At 39.5% G+C, this 18,668-nt stretch overlaps 1 protein-coding gene and 1 pseudogene across 1 annotated transcript in view; one reads left to right on the forward strand and one right to left on the reverse strand.

Moving 5' to 3' along the window:
- Positions 1 to 12,677: 12,677 nt before the first annotated feature.
- On the forward strand, positions 12,678 to 14,058 carry LOC103119989 (snRNA-activating protein complex subunit 1-like; annotated as a pseudogene).
- Positions 14,059 to 16,566: 2,508 nt separating this feature from the next.
- LOC132537594 (potassium channel subfamily K member 16-like) overlaps positions 16,567 to 18,668 on the reverse strand; it is a 53,360-nt gene continuing 51,258 nt past the window's right edge. The window contains exon 4 of the mRNA XM_060188452.1: positions 16,567 to 17,288. Coding sequence (XP_060044435.1) covers positions 16,723 to 17,288 — 566 coding nt within the window. The 3' untranslated portion in view covers positions 16,567 to 16,722. The remainder of the gene's footprint in view (positions 17,289 to 18,668) is intronic.

Here is an 18,668-nt window from a genome sequence, read left to right on the forward strand (position 1 = left end):
AGTAGATACAGCCCAAAATATACAATAAATTACTAAGATGGGGTCAAATTCAAGAAAAAGCACATGTAAAAATATGGTGTACATATTATTTAACATACTTGTTCTACTAAAGCTGCACACTTAACTTTGACCTTTCTAGTAACAAGGATAACAATGAAAGCTGAGTTACATAATTTTCATTGCTGCATAGAAAGACAAGAGACGGGGAGTCTGGCGGTAGCACAAGGACGACTGGCGTAAGGATCCCAGTTTGACCTGCTGGGGAGTTGCTTCACAGGTGGTGGAGCAGGTCTGAAGGTGTCTTTCTCTTGCCCTCTCTGTCTTCCTCTCCTCTCTCCATTTCTCTCTGTCCTATCTAACAACAACAGCATCAGTAACAACAACAATAATAACTACAACAACAATAAAAAAAGGGCAGCAAAAGGGAAAATAAATAAATAAATATAAATAAAAAAAGAAAGACAAGAGACTTTTTCTTCCCACATATTAATGATGGCATTTTTCATATGACACTGGTACTGAGTAATGTATTGAATGACATCATTGCTATTTTTATTTAAAAATTTTACATAGCTATTATTTTTAATATATATATTTTTTTATTTAAGAAAGAATTTATTAACAAAACCATAGGGTAGGAGGGGTACAACTCCACAAAATTCCCACCACCCAATCTCCATATCCCAACCCCTCCCCTGATAGCTTTCCCATTCTCTAGCCCTCTGGGAGCATGGACCCAGGGTCATTGTGGGTTGCAGAAGGTAGAAGGTCTGGCTTCTGTAATTGCTTCCCCACTGAACATGGGCATTGAATGGTTGGTCCATACTCCCAGTCTGCCTTTCTCTTTCCCTAGTAGGGTGTGTCTCTGGGGAAGCAGAGCTCCAGGACACATTGGTGGGGTCTTCAATCCAGGGAAGCCTGGCCAGCATCCTGATGGCATCTGGAACCTGGTGACTGAAAAGAGAGTTAACATACGAAGCCAAACAAATTGTTGAGCAATCATGGGCCCAAAGCTTGGAATAGTGGGGAGGAAGTGTTAGGGAGGTACTCACTGCAAACTCTAGTGTACTTCTGCTTTCAGGTATATATTTTGCAGTAGTTTATGGATACGTGTGAACATATGCTCTCTCTCACAGAAACTGGTGTATATCTAGGTTTTGGGACATTGCTAGAAAGTGAACCACCTGAGATGAAATTAGAGTATACTATGAAAGGAAAGGTCTCACCCGAGTAATGAAGCTGAAGGGTTGTCATTCCACATGTGAAGTCTCTGGACAGTCTGAAGTGAAGCATGTTGAGGTGGCAATCGTTGTGTTGATATTTTTGTTTTTTATTAGTGATTTAATAATGGCTTACACGATCATAAGATTATAGGGGTATAGTTCCAAACCACACCTACCACCACAGTTCTGTGCCTCACCTACCCACCACACCCCACCACTCTCAGGATAACCATCACAGTTTTTACAAAGTTTAGCTACTCCCCCTTTTTTTTTTCAAGTTTGTGTATTTCAGCCCTTTATACTGAACATATGATTGAAACCATCTAGTGATAATCTTTCAGAAAGATATAGATCATTTTGTAGTAGAAATAAACTATAGCAATACATGTCCTTGAATGAATAAATAATAATAATAAACCCTGAAGAATGAAACTCCTTGATTTTGCCTCTAGCCTCTCCCCACACATTTTTTAAATGCAAAGTCAGAGGACAGGAGGGAGCATAATCATTATATAAAAGACTTTCATGTCTAACTCTCCAGGGTACCAGGTTCATTCTGAGGCATCACAACAAGAAAGCTTAACAATGTTCTGGTATAAAGAGACAAATAAATAAATTAATAGAAAAGAAGCAGGATAGATTGAAAGTTCCTTACATATATGACACCCCTATTCTGTCTCTGAGACCTATTTTTTTATTTTTCATTTAGAAAGAGAAGGGGAAAGAGAAAAACAAAAGGTTAGAGGGAGGTTAGCGCCAGAAGGCCCTGAACCCCATTTCCACTGGGACCTGGGACTTTTGTTTCCTTTACCTAAGAGAGAAGAGGGAAAATTAAGAACTCCTAGGAGTGGTAATAGGCCTAGGTGTGACTTAGAAAGGAAGTGAAAATAGGGCCTTAGAAGTAGGTAAAGGAGCTCAGCTTCACTGGCTTACTACCATGCTTACCCATGCACACCTCTCTCTGCACATGTTTTCACTTTTCCTGAACAAAAGTTTAAAATGCCTGAAACCATGATCTTCTCCCCAGTTCTTTGCTGAATTAGCATGGCAATCCAGACACTATAGAAGACATGTTTCCATCTCATCTCACCCAAAACATTTTTGTCAGCCACAAAAGACTAACACCCTACAAACATTGACATGACCACTTTTCACTGCCCTCTGTTGAGTTTCAACTCAACAGGTGTCTATAATCCTTCAGGGAACAGAACTTTCTTGGTGAGCTACTCCCTGGCCTCTCAGAGGTGTTTGCTTGCTATTCTTTGTGATGTTCTTTGTCTTATCTTGAAAATATTGCTTCTCTACCATGAAAATTAATTTGTTAATCCTGATTAACATCCCACTCCCTCTCCCCATGCTACTCTGATGGAGCCTAATCTCTTCCTACAGTGGTCTCAATACTACGTAGAGGCAAGAAATCAAAGCCTTTGCTAGATATGTAGCCTGATGCCTATCTCTAGCACACAAAGTCTCTGTTGGTGGGTGCCTTTACAGCAGTAACTGGAAACAGCTAAAAAAAATTTATAAATGAAACAAGAAAGTCCACTAATTCACTCTCAGTGTCATCTATTACTAACTTCAATGTCTTCCAGTGGCCAGATATTACATCCTCCTGGAATGCTAAATGCCATGGAAAAGCATTGTTTCTCAGACTATCTGTGGCACTCACATCTATGCTGACTACATATAATCTTGAGCAATAAATCTAACTCAACCTCAAAATAGCTATTATACAATCAAGGAAATATAACAGATCTGTGTTACGTATCTCTGGATGACTCCTTCACCAGGAATTCTTAGTCAACAGTCTGTTCTCTGCTGGGAACAGCCCATCCATCACTTTTCTAAATGGAATAATTTAACTAAAGAGTTGGGATGGTTGCTAGCTCATGCCTGCCAATACATCATTGTGCTAAAAACATCAGAGTGGTTTGCTACTGACTGATCTTGCAGCTCAAGCCTCAGGTGGCCAGCTCCAAATGGGACCCAGTGGCTGTGTGGACAAAATCTATGGCCATAGGTACTGTTGCAGAGTAGAAGGAGGGAGCAGGGCAAAAGACATAGAGGTCCCCTTTAAGCTACACTGGTAGGGTCCTAGACAAATACCTACATGAAAGAGTCATGAGAGACTTCATTAGTTCCAAGGAGTTAAGTGTTTATTGAAGCAAAATAGAGATGAGAAAGAGGAAAAGAGGGGGAGAGAGAAAAATACATGCATAGACACATGTAGGAGAGAGAGAGGGAGATGGAGACTCTCGTCGTTTCCTGGTCCTCCTACTTTTTAAGTGGGGTCCAGGGATGCTGAGGTGGACTCTGAAGAGATTAATTTCAGCCATTATTTTAGCTCACATCTACATTCATCTTCAGTCTATGGCCTCAGTCAGGTTCCAGGATACCTGCAGGATATAGGGGGAGAGTTTGTTTCCTAATGTCCTTCCTGTACCTTCCAGGAGATTTTACCTAGATGTCTCTCTGACACACACACACACACACACAAAAGTGGGGACCAAAATTATTTTGAGGGTGCAGAAGGAAGGGGCTCTATAATTGTTTCACTGGGCATGTGTTCTGGTCAATTCATACTTCCCAGCTGTCCATCCCCAAACATTCCCTCAAAAAGTAGGACTCTGGAGAAATGAGGTTTCTAGACACTTTGGCTCATGGTCATCTGTCCAGGGATGGTGTTTGCAAGACACCCTTTCTAAAGTTTATTCTTATTAAAAATGTTATGGGAAGTTGAAGATCAGAGGGCCCTGAACCCCAGTTCTACCAGGACCTGGAACTATGTAACCAGGAACTTTTGTTTTTGCCCTGTCACTGAGAGAGAGCAGAATTCAGAGAGCAGCTTAATAAGTAAGCCTTTTGTTTGCCTTACCTGAGAGGAAAGAGGAAGAACACCCTGAAGTGGTAAAAGCTGTAAGCTTAGAAAGGAAGTAAAGGTAGGGCCTTAGATGTGCATAAAAATGGGCATCAGCTTCTGCATGGGTCATCCATCTTTGCCTGAATTGCCCAGGTGCTCTCTGACACATGCCTTTTCTTTTTTCTAATTAAAAAAAAAAAAAAAATCAGTTTTAAATATCTGAAACCAAGGTCTCCTCTGCAATTCTTTGGGGGAGGAAACTGTGACCCCAGGACCACGAGGAAGAAACTCTTGGGTTTCCTTTCCCACAACAGAGACACAGTACAGATACCATAGTGTTGGTCATTACGCCAGGTCCCCTGCATTGCTTGATACTATGGTCTATTTACATAATCATTGTTTTGCCTGAGACTCGCCCTGCCTGCAGGGTACTGGTTTATCCCATTGGTTAGAACCTTCGCAACAGCTGCTATGGAAGCTTTTTACCTTTGTGCTCTTTTCTTTTCTCCACCCCCTCTCCTAGCCATTTCCTTTTCCGACCTGCCACTTCCGTTTCAAAAGATATAAAGTCATTGTCTCTGATCAATAAAGGCATTGCATTGCATTCCCACTCAGCCACGAGTTCCTGGTCTCTTCTCGCTCCTGAAATCTGGTGCCTGAACCTACCCTCCAGCTTCACACACAGTTAGCAGACATACGAAGGCACCCCAGATAAGTATAAGGCCTTGGCTCTCTGCAGCCTCGTGTTGAAGGCACTGTGATTCTTTTTTTTCCCCCTCTTATTATTTTTCTGAGACCCCCTCCACCATGGGTGACCTTCCTCTTTATGAAGAGGTTTCCCAAACCCTCTACTCCTTTTTCATGAGACAGTTTCTCTGTCTTTGGAACATTTTGCTCTGGGCCACACCTTGGTTCCCTGACTGGGCCATGTGCTCTTAACCTGCTGTGCTACTGCCCCATGGGAATGCAAATCTTTGGTAAAACTCTAAAATCCTGAAATTTTACCCTTAAACAAAATAAATAAATTATGATTTAAAATTAGTACACTTTGACATCTTAGTAGATTCCCAGGCTTATATTATAGTGATTCATTAGTTGACTTCTTGTGTAATATATCTCAAGAGAGCAAAAACAAGAAACAGCTTTGCTTTTATTTCAATTCAAGATGCACAACCATAATGTATTAAATCTTCTTTTTCATAATTCTTTTTTTTTTTATCTCTTCAATTTTATTTTTTTTATTTTTTTTTCTTTTGTTGTCCTTGTTGTTTTTTATTTTTTATTTATTATTTTTTTTTTAATTTAAGAAAGGATTAATTAACAAAACCATAGGGTAGGAGGGGTACAACTCCACACAATTCCCACCACCCAATCTCCATATCCCACCCCCTCCCCCGATAGCTTTCCCATTCTCTATCCCTCTGGGAGCATGGACCCAGGGTCATTAAGGGTTGCAGAAGGTAGAAGGTCTGGCTTCTGTAATTGCTTCCTCGCTGAACATGGGCGTTGACTGGTCGGTCCATACTCCCAGTCTGCCTCTCTCTTTCCCTAGTAGGATGGGTCTCTGGGGAAGCTGAGCTCCAGGACACATTGGTGGTGTCAAAATTCTTTTTCATAATTCTTAATGATATCTTGGTATATGGAAGTGTTACTACTAATTTTAAAAAATTGTCTAGTTTAAATTTTCAGCGTAGATGTGACTGGGAAATAATTCAAGGGCTACAGCTTTGAACTTAAAATGCGAGAGATTTTGAGTTTGGAGTTTAAGCCCCAGTATTGCATGTGCTGGAGTGATGATCTGGTTCTCTTTCCACTCTTGTGCCAGAATGATATTCTTCCCCCCCCCACCTTTCTCTCTCTTTCTCTCTCTCACTCTCTCTCTCTCTCTCTCTCATAAAAATAAATGTTTTAAAGTATATATGATCACTTTCTTTCCCCTTCAGTTAAGCTTTGGTATTGCCTACACAATAGAGTAGAGGAATTGCAGGGGTAGAGGAATTGCAAGTCTCTATCCTTTCCTTATTGCTTAGCTACTCTTCTTACATAATCAGTCATGTGCTAGTTCAGAAAAGCATGCCAGTTTTCATTTTGATTCAGTCTGCCTTTGTTTACCACTAGTAGACTGTACTATGAGAACTCTTTTCAGAGTGTGGTTGATTTCCTTTGGAAAGAGTTCAGTTTTACTCTAACCTCTCTCAGTCACTGAGGAATCCCACTAGGAAAAGCACTTTGTGCTCTGACACATTTATGCACCAAATAGTTTTTCTCACTTTGGAGTTTATCTGCCCAGTTTCTTTCCTGAATACTGCTTTGTATATGGCCACAGTAATCACTGAGATTGTCTTCAAAACCTTCGGAGCCACAGAAGACCAGGATAGGGACAAGATGGCCATTTGTTCCCTGTTACAAACTATGCTGTCGTCTCTACCTAGTAGTATGAGCTACTCCCTCAGGTTCCTTTCCTTAAAAATATTTGCGGTACACTGTTGTCTGTGGTTCACAGCTGGTTCCTAAGCTTTAGATGACAAAAGTTTAACTTCCACAAAATGACTCTTATCAAAGAGTTGCTCCACAGCAGCTCTGATGAGCCCTGGTGGTTAGTAACTTTTCATCCATGCAGTGAGGAAGATGTCAGTCTCCCCTCTTAGACACACAATTTGCATATAATGTTTCCCATGAACTCTCATCATTTGACTTGAGGAAGAGAAAAGAATAATTATTTGTGAGGGTTGAAGAAAACAACATTCTTACCCTAGATATTTTGTGCTCCCTAGGAGTCTGCTAACTTTGATCATTCTTTTCCCTGGTTTTCTCTTAGAGACTTTTGGTACTGAGTACTATCAGAAGAGCAAGCTATGGTACTTCAAAGTGAGTTTGCTTACCTGGAGGTGAGGGGAGGTAGTATCGAGGCTCAATCTTTGCATCTTTAGAATTTCTCATTGGAAAGGACTTACTTAGCTCTTTCTATTCATGGGTAATAACAACGACCAAAAAAAGTCCAGTTCAGTGTTCTAAAGTCTTGTTTATATATGTTTCTAGTTATTTAATCTTCATAAGAATGTATTCTTCCTTGTATTGCACCAAAGTAAGACTCTGGGGTTGGGGTGAGGGGTAGGGTTCAGGTCCTGGAACATGATAGTGGAGGAGGACGTAGTGGGAGTTGAATTGTTATGTGGAAAACTCAGAAATGTTACATATCTACAAACTATTGTGTTTTACTGTTGACTATAAATCATTAATCCTCCGATAAAGAAATTTAGAAAAAAGAATAGAATCTTCCTGAGGAATTTCTTTTACCATGGTGTTTCATTGTTTCTAATGATTCAGTTATTACACCTAAAATTATTCGGCTATTCCTACCTTGTCCCCATATACTACTTGTCACTTCATTCATTCCACTGTATGACTCTTCTGTTTGCTATTGAAACTAAATTTAATTCTGTTCCATGGTTCTGTGCTTGTCCTCACTTCTTAGAACTCCCTTCCCATTGATTTTCCTAGTGTACTTTTTTCTTTATTCTCATATGAATAGTTATAGATTATTACAGTGAGTGAATACAGAACCAAAGAAAATTAATAAAGAAGAACAAAATAAAAATGTATATGGAAAGAATCCCAGATGAAATGCAACAAGAATGATACATATTTGCATATACTACACTATAGTCAGAATTTTAAAATTTTTATTAATGATTTTAAAGTGCTTTAAACAATTATAAATGTATAGAAATATAAATCACATCCATAAAGTTCTGCGCACACACACACATACTGATAACCGTGATTGTTCTCACGAAATCTTAAAGACAGTTTGAGAGATTTAACTGTTTTTAACAAGTTCATGTGTTTCAGTTCTCTATATTCTACGTATGCACATAACCATACATCTGGCTATTGTCTTTCACCTCCTTATTTAGTTCACTAACATAATCACCTCAAGTTCCATCCATTTTTGTCCCAAAGGACACACTATCATCTTTTTAATTGCAAAATAAAACTCAATTGAAAATATGTCCCATAACATGTGTGTGTGTGTGTGTGTGTGTGTGTGTGATTAATAGTGGATTACAAGATTGTAACATTATATGGTATAGTTTCACACTGCACCGACCACTAAAGTTCTGTGCCCCACCCTCCCACCTCCCAAAGGTAACCACCATAATTCTCACAAAAATCTTAGAAACAGTTTGTATACTTCTGTTATTTTGTTATTTTGTTTGTTTGTGTGTGAGGGGTTTTTTTTTTTTGCAACTTCATGTAAATCAGTTCTCTGGATTCCACATATGAGTGAAACTATCTGAAACATCTTTCATCTCTTTGCTTATTTTGCTAAGCGTAACCACACCCGGTTTCATCCATTTTGTCCCAAAAGACACAATATCATCTTTTTGATTATAGAGTAGTAGTAGTCCATGGAGTACATATCCCATAACTTCTTTAGGCAGTCATCCATAGCCTCCACTCTTTGACTATTTATTTATATTGTATTTCTATGAACACAGAGTTGCATATGTGCCTTTTTGTAATTTTTATTTTATCTCTTTATTAGAGGATTAATGTTTTACAGTCAACAGTGAATAGAATAGTTTGTACATGCATAGTATTTCTCAGTTTTCCACACAATACAACCCCCACTAGGTCCTCTGCCATCATGTTCTAGGATCTGAACCTCCCACCCCCACCCCAGAGTCTTTTACTTTGGTGCAAACACCAACTTCATTCCAAGTTCTGCTTAGTGTTTTGTTTTGTTTTTTTTCCTGATCTTGTTTTTCAGCTTCTGCCTGTGAGTGAGATTATCCCATATTTATCTTTCTGATGGAGTTTGAGAGAATTATATGTGCCTTTGAGAGCTTGTTTGGAGGTTCTAGCAGGGGAGTGCAGCTACTCTGTATTCCCTTGTCCAAAGACCCAGTCAGTCTCCATTCAGGGAAGGCAGTCCTCTTCAACCTAGCACAGCTTTGGGAGGGACACACATGGAGCAGTGAGGGAGAAAGGGTACACCAGCCTAGCCAGCCAGATCAGCTGAATCAACCCTGGTGATCTGTGGGGTGACAGAAGTTACAGCCAGATCACCCTCACATCTGGCATATGTGCCTTTGAAAGAGTGCTCAGCACTCTCTTACTTCAATTTTATACTCTTGAGGAGAGCCTTCATCACTCCAACAAAAACAGTCTGTGCTGCCACCACTTTTTTTGGAGGGGAGAATGGAGCTGGGGAGAGTCAGAAAGGTACAGCAGAGAGAATGAGACACACAGTTAGACTTTTGTCAGATAAACAATTTGCAGTTACTTTTCCCCATGCCATAGGTTACCTTTTCACTTCACTACTTTGTTCTCTTTTTTCTTTCTTTTTCTTTCTTCCTTTCCTTCTTTGTTTTTTCCTTCTTTCTTCCTTTCCTTCTTTTCCTCCTTTCTTTCTTTCTCTCTTTCTTTCTTTCTTTCTTTCTTTCTTTCTTTCTTTCTTTTTCCCTGTGCAGAAGTCTTTTAGCTTGAGTAGTCTCATTTTATTGTTGTTGGAAGTACTCATGTAACTTAATCTAAATCAGACTGTATAAGTGGTTAAAGTAGGATGTGGGGGGTTTGAGCCCAGTCTAGTTCTGCTTTATAAATTACTCTATTGGTGACCATACTTTAATAGTACATATTTAACTCATGGATTATGGTATTAAAGATTAAATTCCATGTTTAAAGTACTTTTGAATTCTCATTAAACTCAAAGTCTAAAGACCACCAATTGTCATTGCCTAAGTCTAACTCAAGGAGATGTTAAGTAAATTATCTGAATTGCCTGAAGGAAAGCATTCTCTACTCCATATTCAGCCAAAGATAGTGTGTGTTGTGGTAGTGGTGGTGGGTGGGGGTGTCTTTATTTTTTATGTAAGAAGAATCCAGGGTCAACAACCAACTTCCCAACCCAGTCTTTGCCTGCTTTTAGAATGGGGCTGGTGAAGAGGAGAGCAAAACAGAGCTCCAGCATCATGGAGTTCTCCTGACTACTCTTTTATGGTGCTGGGGATGGAGCTCAGCCTCTAGCAAGCAAGGCAGATGCTCTACCTCTGATCCAGCTCCCCCAACTGCAAAATCTCATTTGGCTAGCAGGTTAGTTGGTTTAGCAGGTAGAGTAGAGGCGTGACTCTGCTGTTTATGCCAGAGTGTCGCTGGGGTCTCATTCTCTCTCATAACACTCTCATTGAACAATGTCTTTTTTTAAAAACTAATCTTTTTTTTCTTCAAATTTTGTTATTATCTTTATTTATGTATTTATTGATTGGATAGTGACATCCAGAAATAGAGAGAAGGTAGGGAAAGTAGAGAAGGAGAGACGCAGAGAAACACCTGCAGCCCTGGTTTATCACTCATAAAACATTCCCGTGCAAGGCCAGGGGCTTGCACCGGGGTCCTTGCACATTCTAAAATGGGCACTCATCCAGATGTGCCACCACCCAGCCCTTAACAATATGTTTTTATCTTAAAAAAAATTTTTTTTAACTTACCTATATTTAACACTTGATTCTAAAAAGATACAGGAATGGATATTCATCAAATTGCTAGTTTGATGGATGATAATATAAAAGTTACTATCTAATACTAGAATTTCCAAAGTAAATGAGACTAAAGATTGCTAAATTAGGGAGTCGGGCGGTAGCACAGTGGGTTAAGCGCACATGGCGCAAAGCGCAAGGACCTTTGGAAGGATCCCAGTTCGAGCCCCCGGCTCCTCCCCTGCAGGGGAGTTGCTTCACAAGTGGTGAAGCAGGTCTGCAGGTGTCTATCTTTCTCTTCCCCTCTGTCTTCCCCTCCTCTCTTTACTTCTCTCTGTCCTATCCAACAACAATGACATCAATAACAATAACTACAGCAATAAAAACAAGGGCAACAAAATAAAATAAATTAATAAATGCTTTGAAAAAAAATTTAAAAATATTTATAAAAATATTGCTAAATTAATTGAACTTGAACTATAAGAGTTAGTGATGGCTCTCTAAATAGATTCTAGTCAGTTGTGCTTGGCATATGTGCTTCTGTTTGGAAGTTATAAATGGAAAGATAAACTGGTGTTACAATCTTTGAAGAAAATAGCTTTGCTCTTCTTCTTTTATTACTTACAGCCTCTAGCACAAATGCCAGCAGAATCAAAAATGATACCAACAATCCAAGTCTTTTTATTTATTTTTTTTTAAGAATGCCAAACATGGATGCGAAGGAGTTTTCCACTGAGGAAGTTTATTTCAGGAAGCTTATTGCCTGCCTGAGAGAATGGAGGAGTTAAGCACTCATGAATTTACCATCTCCAGGACCACAAGAAGAATTTGTTTAAGGGCTGAAGGGAATTAGTATATCCTCTTACAAAACATGTTATTTGGCCAGTACTTTAAGAGTATGTTCCTTAGTGGCTCACAAGGGTTGTGGCTGGCTAGGGGGGAGGTATGGGATGTAATTAGCCTAAGGTGAGAGGGGGAAGAAGTGATCTTTTTATACTTTTAACATTTCAAGGGAATTTGTAATCATCTTGCCTAGCTTAATTTTCCTTTGTCAAAATGCATCTGCAAGGGGGCCAGGTGGTGGTGCACCTGGTTGAGTGCACACTTTACAGTGCACAAGGACCCAGGTTCAAGTCTCCAGTCCCCACCTGCAGGGAGGAAGCTTCACAAGTGGTGAAGCAGGGCTGCAGGTGTCTCTCTGTCACTCTTTCTCCCTCTTCCCTCTCAATTTCTCTCTATCTAATAAATAAATAAAAATATTTTTAAAAAGAAATCTACAAAAAAAAATGTATCTGCAGTGCACCAGAAATACTGTTGCAAAATGTGTTGGTTTTTTTGTTTAAAACTGGCCCTAAGTGTACAACTTTTTTTCATTTTTCTCTAAATCATAAATGTTTTAAATAGGCAGTGGCACAGCTGGTTAAGTGCTCACATTACAGAGTGCAAGGAACCAGATTCAAGCCATCTGCAGGGGGAAAGCTTCAGGAGTGGTGAAGCTGAGCTGCAAGTGTCTCAATGTCTCCTCTATTTCCCCCTCCCCTCTCGATTTCTTTCTGTCTCTATCCAGTAATTAAGTATAGTAGAAAAAAAAAAAGCATTTTTAAAGAACTGTTTAAGAAAAAAGGCTGTTCTTTCAGCCACCAGGTTCCAGATGCTAGCAGGATGTGACCAGACTTCCCTGGACAGACAACCCCACCAATGTGTCCTGGAACTCCGCTTCCCCAGAACCCTTCCCCAATAGGGAAAGAGAGAGATAGGCTGGGAGTATGGATCGACCTGTCAACCCCCATGTTCAGCGTGGAAGTAACTAAAGAAGCCAGGCCTTCAACCTTCTGCATCCCACAATGATCTTGGGTCCATACTCCCAGAGGCTTAAAGAATAAGAAAGCTATCAGGGGAGGGGATGGTATACGGAGGTCTGGTGGTGGGAATTGTGTGAAGTTGTACCCCTATTATCCTATGGTTTTGCCAATTTTTCCTTTTTATAAATAAAATTTTTAAAAAAACATAAGAAAGAAAAAAGGCTTTTCTGAGCTCTAGAAGTCACACCACCTTGTCACTATTCCAAATACTGGATTCCTATAGTAATACATTATTCTGCCCATACTTTGCCTTTACCTAAGAAAATGCACAAGTGACAATGGGACCTGCCCTATGTGTGGAATATCTGGAATCATGACGCAAATTATTGAACATAATATCCTCAAACAGACTGATGAGGAGGCATACTGTTTCTTCATGATTTGAAAAGACTAGAGATGGTCCAGTATCAAGAGTTCCTTTGTAGCACTTTTATATCTCATATACACTTGAGAGAACAGAGAAAGGAGGGCTAAAATTGGAGAAGAAAATAGTCTCTCGGCCTCTAGTGCATCCATTCTGCAACCATGGGGAGCCCATCCGGACTGCAGTCCAATTTTGAGGTGCTGCTCAGCCGCTTCCAGGAAACGGATAGCGTTCGCGTCGAGGACTTCACGGAGCTGTGGAGGAACATGAAATTCAGGAGCATTTTCTGTGGTAAAATGAGAAATTTAGAAAAGAACACATTTACAAAAGAAACATTAGCTTTGGCTTGGTGGTATTTTTTACCTCCATACACCTTCCAGATCAGAATTGGTGCTTTGTATCACTGTATCCCTGAAGGACTGGGATGAAGTCTTAAAATTTCAGCAAGATTTGATAATCGCAGAGCATTTTGATGCAGCTTACATTTTTAGGAAGACTAGACAAAGCATTTCACTATATAGCAATGCCCAAATTGCTGTCATGTAGAATGAAGAATATTCAAGTAACAGAAGAATTTAAACACCCAACTGATCTTGTAATGAAACTTATCACTTCTGATGTTGTTAAGGAAATGTTAAATGTTCATGATCCTTATCAGAACATGAAAAATACAATTTCAGCTGATAAATCCAATCCAGACAAAGCCCTCAACTTGATAAAGGATGACTTTTTTGATACCATCAAAAGCACAGTTTTGGAACATCAAGAGTGACACAAAGACAGGAAGAACCCATCCTTTAACTCAAAAGATAAAGATGGAGAAGAAAAGAGAGAAGGCAAATCACAAGAAGCAGAGAGATGTGAAAGGGCAGAATCATTAGCCAAGATAAAATCAAAGGCCTTTTCGGTTGTTGTTCAGGAATCGAAGTCAAGGAGACACAGTCAGGTCAAACTTGACTCATCTGACTCTGATTCTGCATCTGGTCAAGGACAAATCAAAGAAACTAGGAAAAGAAATAAAGAGACATCAAAACCAAAAGGAAGGAAGATGTCTTTCAGAGGTAACTTGCAGAATATACATAAAGAAGAAAAATCTGTAAGGCTCAGTATGCCTGTAATTACAGAAGAGAATGAAAGTTTTAGTGAAACAGAACCAAAGAAGAAAACACAGAACAAAGAGCCTGATATGGAATTCTTAATTTTGAGCTTCCTTACAAAGGGAAAAACTCCTATTTCATGTGTTAAAGAAGAAAACTGCTGGTATTAAAAATAACTGTTGGCTATAACTGTAGATTATTTGTTTGAAATGACAATACTTTAATATGGTTCTAGGATAAGATACAAAAAAAAATAGAGAAGATGTGAATTCGTAATTTAACATTCTCTTTTATGAACTCTATATGAATGGCATTATACTTCAGATTTAGAATGTAATCAAAATAATTTTGTTTGCAGATTACTAGTAATTCTTACAACTTTTTATAATATTGTACTTTTGTTAGTAAAGGATCTGGTAATAGTGACCATTTTAATTGAAATCCTTTTCATTGAAACTAATATTTATTAATACAAATGACTAATTTGTATCTATAATTTGATGATGAATTTGTTTATATTGTATATTAATACTTTATATGATGTTGAGTGCATAAAGTTTTTGTGTTACTTGCTTTATTTTTTAATACACGAAACATATGGTCAGTAATATATAACTTAGAAAGCACACTTTCTATTTCTGTAATCAATTAAATCTGTAGTACTTGTTTAAAGTTTGCTTGTCTTAATATGAGTGTAAATATATGTTTTTGTATGTGTACATCCATACCTGTGCATGTATCTATGCCATATAATGATTACTCAGATTAAGTATAATACTTAAAAACTGATTATTTCTAATAAAACCTGGTAAAAAAAAAAAAAAGAAAACAAAACAAAATCACCTTTGATGTAAATAACTAGAGGTTCAAGACTCCTACATCTGTAGCAGGACAAGAAAGGGTAGGAACTGGCTTTCCTTCCACTGTTTCTCATTTATTTCCATTACTCAACCCTGATTAACTGTGTGGAAAAAGCCTAACCTTCTATCCCCACCTTAGAGGAGTCATCAATGATTGGGTTATTTACTTCTGAATTACTCAGTGGGAAATGAGTCTTACATCATATTTCACCTAATCACAGTGGTTTCCACACAAATGCAACATCACCGCAAATAACTGCTATTTGTATTAAGATAGAAGAAGGAAAAAGTAAACCTGAAATTTCTAAATGCTGAGATAGTATTTTAATCATAAAGCAAATTAAATAATCCATTGAATTTGAAAATGAAATTGAATTTCAATCAGGTTAATAATTTATCCTTGAAGACATTTATTAATATGAGAGTGAGAACCAGAGCATCACTCTGATGCTAGTGGTCAAACTCGGGCCTTCAGACTTGAGAATTCATCACTCTAGCTACAGGCTCACTCTGGTTCCCGCCAGTCTCCCCAGCCATTGGGAGATGGAGGTCAAAGTGGCCCCCGGAGGTCCTGGGGTAGCTCAGTGTGTCGAGGGCAAAGTGTGCAGGGAGACAAGCAGTCAGTCCTGGGAAAGCCTGGGAAAGTGGGACAATTCGTTTATTGAAAGAAAAATCAGGTAAATATAGACCATAACTCAGGGGGAAGGTTTGGGATATCCATTAACCCAAACACAGATCAACACAATGCATAGTTACATTTTGACCAACAGACAGTTTGATCATAAGCTTTACAATGTACATTTTTCCGGAGGTAAATTGCAAGCACTTTGGAGCAGCAAGAGAGAGGAAAAAGGAGACAGCTGGAGCAATCAAGATGTTTGCTGACAGTTTTAAAGTTAACACAGTAATCCATGGCTTTTGATTAAAGAAGGAAAGGGGGGAGGTGGCATGTGTAGAAAGGCACCCGTGTGTGTGTCGGGGGCTCCAGCTGTCATAAATTTCAGAGACTGGAGGAACCAGCCCTTGTCTTAACCTGAAGGGAGAGTTGGGGATCAACTCGCTCGGATCTAATGGAAACAATGGCCTGAACTTTCCGGGACAGAGGGCCCATTCTCCAACATCTAGCCACCTTACCACCTCTTGGTCTCCACCACATATCTTCAAAATATCTAGGATATTTAAGTACTATACAGAGTTCTGAGGTCAGAGAGTTAAGATGAGTAATTGCTTTCTTTGAGAAGAAAGACAGCATGAAAGGCAGATGTGGGTGTACTTTCAGATACAGAAACAAAAAGGCTAAAGAGAGAGAGAGAATGAAGTAATCACTTCTGCTTGGAAGAGGTTTCACAAAGGCCAAGGACTCATAATGATTAAGATGTCACCAAGATAACAAAGATAGTTCATTCCCATGAGCAAAAGTACAGTGATATAAATAAACAAACAAATAAATAAAACAGTACACCTGTAAATGTTCTATAAGATGGTCACCAAAAGTTTTCAGTCCAAAAGAAATACATTTTCTTTTCTGATCCATACCTCAAAGCATTCAAATTCTTTCTACTAATACATTCTTTTTTTTTTTTTTTAAGACAAAGATTATTATTATTATCATCATCATCATACTCATCATCATTATTTTGCTGTCTTGTACCAGATCTCCTGGGAGGAGGAGGAGGAGGTTGTGGGGGGCATGGAAATTTGACCACTATGATTCATATCTGGATTCTTCTCTAGATCTCTTTTGAAGGGAAGGACAGGGTTCTGGGACAATGGCCCATGTCTTGTCCGACACTCCTCTGCCTTTGACTCTGTCTCTACACCACCTTTCTGTTACTTTTCTTGGACTCTTGCAGTCTGCTTCTACTGGGAAATGAGCCTGTTGGCAGAGGAGGACTTGGGGCGGGAAATATGAAGGGTGTGTTTGTGGAGGGCTGGGAAAACTGGGAGGGGCTATTGGAGTGGCTGGGGGAAACTTCATGCAGAGATGGGGATCTTCTGAGGCCTGGGGAGCCCGCCAGTCTCAGGGATTCCATCTTCCTTGAGGCCAAAGCCCCTGCTGAGCAGCCAGAGCTGGGAGCACCTGTGCAGAAGCACAGGGCCTAGAGGGAGGACCAGAGCCAGCCAGGCCAGGCCCACGAGGATCCAGATGGCAGCTAGGCTCCGGTACATGGAGATGTAATGCTTGTTGGGGTCCGTGCCAACAACATAGTCCCCAAAGCCAATGGTGCTGAGAGTGATGAAGGCAAAGTAGAAGCCCTCGCCAAAGCTCCAGCCCTCCACATGACTGAAGACCATGGGTGGGAAGATGAGGATGAGCAGTGTCCCCAGGGTCAGGAACAGAGTCAGGCCCAGCATCTGCAGCAGCTGGGAGCGCCGGGGCTGGTCCTCCCACCTCTCAAGGCTGACCAGGTGGGCACGTAGCCCTGTGCCCAGGTGGTTGAGGAAGATCACATTGAATGGGATGCCTACCAGGGCGTAGAAGACACAAAAGACCTGACCCGATTCTGTGCTAGGTGCCAGGTTCCCATAACCTTGCACGCCTGGGATAAACCCCACTTAGTCATGATGAACAATCTTTTTGATATACTGCTGTATCCGGTTGGCTAGAATTTTGTTCAATATTTTCGCATCTATGTTCATCAGAGATATTGGTCTGTAGTTTTCTTTTTTGGTTGTGTCCCTGTTTGCTTTTGGTATCAGGGTGATGTTGGCTTCATAGAAGCTGGCAGGGAGTATTCCAGTGTCTTCAATCTTCTGGAAGACTTTTAAAAGTAGAGGTATTAGTTCTTCTTTGAAAGTTTTGTAGAATTCATTTGTAAAACCATCTGGTCCAGGACTTTTATTTTTGGGAAGACTTTTGATAACTGTTTCAATTTCATTAGCTGTGATGGGCCTGTTCATGTTATCCACTTCCTCTTTACTTAGTTTTGGAAGTTGGTAGGTATCTAGGAAATCATTCATTTCTTCCAGGTTCTCTAACTTGGTGGCATATAGTTGTTCATAGAAGCCTCGCATGATATGTTGAATTTCTGCAGTGTCTGTTGTGATATCTCCTCTTTCATTTACTATCCGATTTATTTGGGTCTTCTCCCTTTTTTGTTTTGTGAGTCTGGCTAAAGGTTTGTCGATTTTGTTTACTCTTTCAAAGAACCAACATTTACTTTCATTGATCTTTTGTATGGTTTTCCTATTCGCAATGTTATTTATTTCTGCCCTAACTTTAGTAATTTCTGTCCTTCTGGTTGCTTTAGGGTTCCTTTGTTGTTCTTCTTCTAGATCTTTAAGATGTGCAATCAGGCTGTTTATTTGTGCCTTTTCTTGTTTCCTAATGTGTGCTTGTATAGCTATGAACTTCCCTCTTAGGACTGCTTTAGCTGTGTCCCAAATATTTTGATAGCTTGTGTCTTCATTTTCATTGAACTCTCGAAACATTTTGATTTCTTCCTTGATTTCCTCTTTGACCCACAAGTTGTTAAGAAGTGTACTGTTGAGCTTCCACATTTTGGCACTGTTACTAATCTTTTGTTGATTGTTAAATGTTAGTTTAATTCCACTGTGGTCTGAGAAGATGCTTGGGATGATTTCAGTGCTCTTGAATTGGCTGATGCTGTCTTTGTGGCCTAACATATGGTCTATCCTTGAGAATGATCCATGTGGATTTGAGTAAAATGTGTATTCCAGTTTCTTGGGATGAATGACTCTGAAAATGTCCAATAGTTCTAGTTTATCTATCTCTTCATTTAGCTCCCTTATGTCTTTACTGATTTTCTTCCTGGATGATCTATCAAGTTGAGATAGTGGGGTGTTGAAGTCCCCTACTATGATTGTGTTACTGTTAATATATTGCTGTAGCTCTTTCAGTAGAAGTTTGATGTATTTAGATGGCTTCTCATTGGGTGCATAGATATTAATAATTGTTA

This window comes from Erinaceus europaeus, chromosome 3 (genome assembly GCF_950295315.1).
Source record: "Erinaceus europaeus chromosome 3, mEriEur2.1, whole genome shotgun sequence".
NCBI lineage: Eukaryota > Metazoa > Chordata > Mammalia > Eulipotyphla > Erinaceidae > Erinaceus > Erinaceus europaeus.